General features: G+C 64.5%; 1 protein-coding gene across 1 annotated transcript in view; it reads right to left on the bottom strand.

The window, feature by feature from the left end:
• Positions 1-2,071: 2,071 nt before the first annotated feature.
• The window catches only part of PHOX2B (paired like homeobox 2B), a 2,145-nt gene continuing 1,480 nt past the window's right edge, over positions 2,072-2,736 (bottom strand). Inside the window, 2 exon segments of the mRNA XM_039551384.1 lie at positions 2,072-2,350; positions 2,352-2,608. Coding sequence (XP_039407318.1) covers positions 2,155-2,350; positions 2,352-2,608 — 453 coding nt within the window. The 3' untranslated portion in view covers positions 2,072-2,154.

Below are 2,736 nucleotides of genomic sequence, written 5' to 3'. Positions count from 1 at the left end.
CACCCCGACGTCCCTGCAGCGAACCCGCGAATGCCCGGCTGCAGGAGCTGCCCTGGCAGGGGCATCGGGATGAGCGGCGACCCCGGCTCTTCTCGGGGAGGGAACCTGTCCTCACCTGAGGGTTTTCGGACGGAGCGGGTTGCCTGCTCGACTTGGCGAGGCCGGGTGTCTTCAGCTACCCCGTGCTCCGCAGGGACCCGGCACATCGGCCGGGGGATTCAACTCCCCCCACCACGCCGGGGCGGGGCAGGGGCCGGCCGGGGTGCGGAGGAGCCGCCGGGGCCGCGCCGCCGGGGCCAGGGCCACAGCCGGGCAGGGTCGGACCGGGCCGGGCGCTGCCCGTCCCGCTGCCTCCCCCTGCCCCGTCCCGCTGCCTCCCCCTGCCCCGTCCCGCTGCCTCCCCCTGCCCCGTCCCGCTGCCTCCCCCTGCCCCGTCCCGCTGCCTCCCGCTGCCCGCCGCTAATCACAGCCCGGTCCCAGCGTGTGGGGCCGCCGGGTGGCTCCTGGCCCGGGTGGGAGCCGAGCCCGTGGCCGCGCAGTCCCCGCGGGGCGGCCCCGCTCTCTGCCCTCGGTATCGGCAGAGGGATTCAGCAGAAGTGCCGGTGTAAGGGCTGGCGAAGGCTCTCCGCCGGCCGGCGGGACGCTGTGCCCGCTGGCAAACCGGGCCTGTGGGTTTTGCCCTTTTTGTTTTCCTTTTAACGGATATCGCTTAATATTGTCCATCTCCAGTTTCCGAGGAAGTGACAAAAGGCCAAATCTGATACATCTCCCTCCCCCCAAACAGCCTGTTTGGAAATAAGTAATAAGGGCACAATTAGGCAGTAATGATGGGACGCGCAGTTATGGTCTTCCTGATGGTAACGGAGATTGATGATGCTGAGCAACTCTTTTGGTGACACAGTTCAGGTTCTGTGACATGCGCCTTGGATCTCTATCAGAAATAACCCCTAGACCTCCCCCCAAATAGAGCCCTTACAAGAAGTCAGAAGAGCACCGTAACTATGTTTGCTTTTGGTTTTTATTATCAACAATCAATTAATGGTACACTCTTGGAAAACTATATGCACATGTAGAAATATTTCCCCTTTTAAATAGAAGCATTCATTTTAACCACATATAAATAAATCTGGAAACCCTGAACATAATTTATGACGATTATGCTCACAAACATATTCCAACAGGTAAGGAAAAGAAAAAAACGAGACGACATGCAACCAATAATAAAAATATATATAATTGGCTGAACCTGGTCTCTCTAAACGCAAAGGGAACCGAACCCGTGAGAACCTTATTTCTCCATAAAGACACGCCATAGAGACTACGAGAAGGGAAAACATTATTTATACGGTCAACTAGACAAGTCTGTACTGATATTAACACTATACAGTTGAGTCACAGAACACAGTTGTAGAAAGACACGGAAAAAGAGAAAGCATACCTGGCGACATTCAACTAAGAGCTATAGTTTGTGCCTTTTAAAATAAAATTAGAAAATCCTAACGGAGATGCCTAAAAACTGCGTAGACCGTGTAATAATAATAATTAATAATAATTCATTAATAATAAATACAGGCCGCCCACCGTGAGGAGCGCGGGCCCTGCAGGGGCCGGATCCGCGGTAAGGAAGCGGCGGCGGCCGCCGGGTCAGAGCCGGACCCGGCGGGGAGCCGGCGGCGGCGGCAACGGAGTGACCCAAGACCCAACGGAGGGACGGTGACACCGGACGGTGGAGGAAGGACCACCCCCAGGCGCGGGGCCGGGGTCGGCGAGAGGGTGGGCGGGGAGGAGGGGAGGAGGGGAAGAAGACACTTTGTCCCTCCGGCTGACCGTGAAAAGGAACTTAAAAAACCCCACGGGCGAGAAGGGTCCCCCCCCCCTCGCTGCCGGGCCGCCCACGGGCACAGTCCCGCGGCCCGCCGCTGCCCCCGCGCCCGCGCAGCGCTCCCCGCCCGGCCGCCCCCTGCCCCGCCCCGCGGAGGCGCTGCGGGGCCGGCCCCGCCGCCGGGCCGGAGGCGAGGGGAGCCGGCGCGGCCCCCGTGAGGGCGCGGGGTCCCTGCCCCGCGGAGCCCGGCGCAGCCCGGGCCCCTGGTCATTGCTATGGGCGGGCGGCGGATACTAATGAGCGGGAGGGGCCGCCGCCGCCGCCGCCGCCGCTCAGAACATGCCGCTCTTGACGAGGCTGCCTTTGGTGCCTCCGGGTCGCTGCAGCGAGGAGAGGACGCTGGCGAAAGGGCCGCCTAACGAGTCGGGGGATAGAGGTGATGGGCCCCGGCCCTGGCGCCAGCCCTGCCCCGGCCCCGCCGCCGCCAGCCCGCCAGGCCCCGCCGCTCCCTGCCCGGCTCGCCCCCCGGCCCCCGGGTCCTGCCGCGCCCTGCCCGGCGGCGGGGCTGGGTCCGCCGCCACCGCCTCCGCCGCAGCTGGGAGCGGGGTTGGGGTTGGGGCCGGGGCCGCCGGTGCTGTCGGGGTCGGTGCTCTTGGCCTCCTTGCTCTCGTCGTCGCGGGAGGCGTCGGACTTCTTGCCGGCCGCCCCGTTCTTGGCGGCTGCTGCCGCCGCCGCCGCCGCCCTCTCCTGCTTGCGGAATTTGGCGCGGCGGTTCTGGAACCAGACCTGGGAGGGGAGCAAGGGGCGGGCAGCGCGGTGGCAATCGCCGCCGCCGCCTCCCGCCGGGCGACCCCCGCCCCGGCCCCCGCTGCCGGCCCAAAGCCGGTGCCTTCCGCAGCGGCGCGTCCCTTGGC

This window comes from Corvus cornix, chromosome 4 (genome assembly GCF_000738735.6).
Source record: "Corvus cornix cornix isolate S_Up_H32 chromosome 4, ASM73873v5, whole genome shotgun sequence".
Lineage (NCBI taxonomy): Eukaryota > Metazoa > Chordata > Aves > Passeriformes > Corvidae > Corvus > Corvus cornix.
This window is presented reverse-complemented; position numbering and strand designations above follow the sequence as displayed.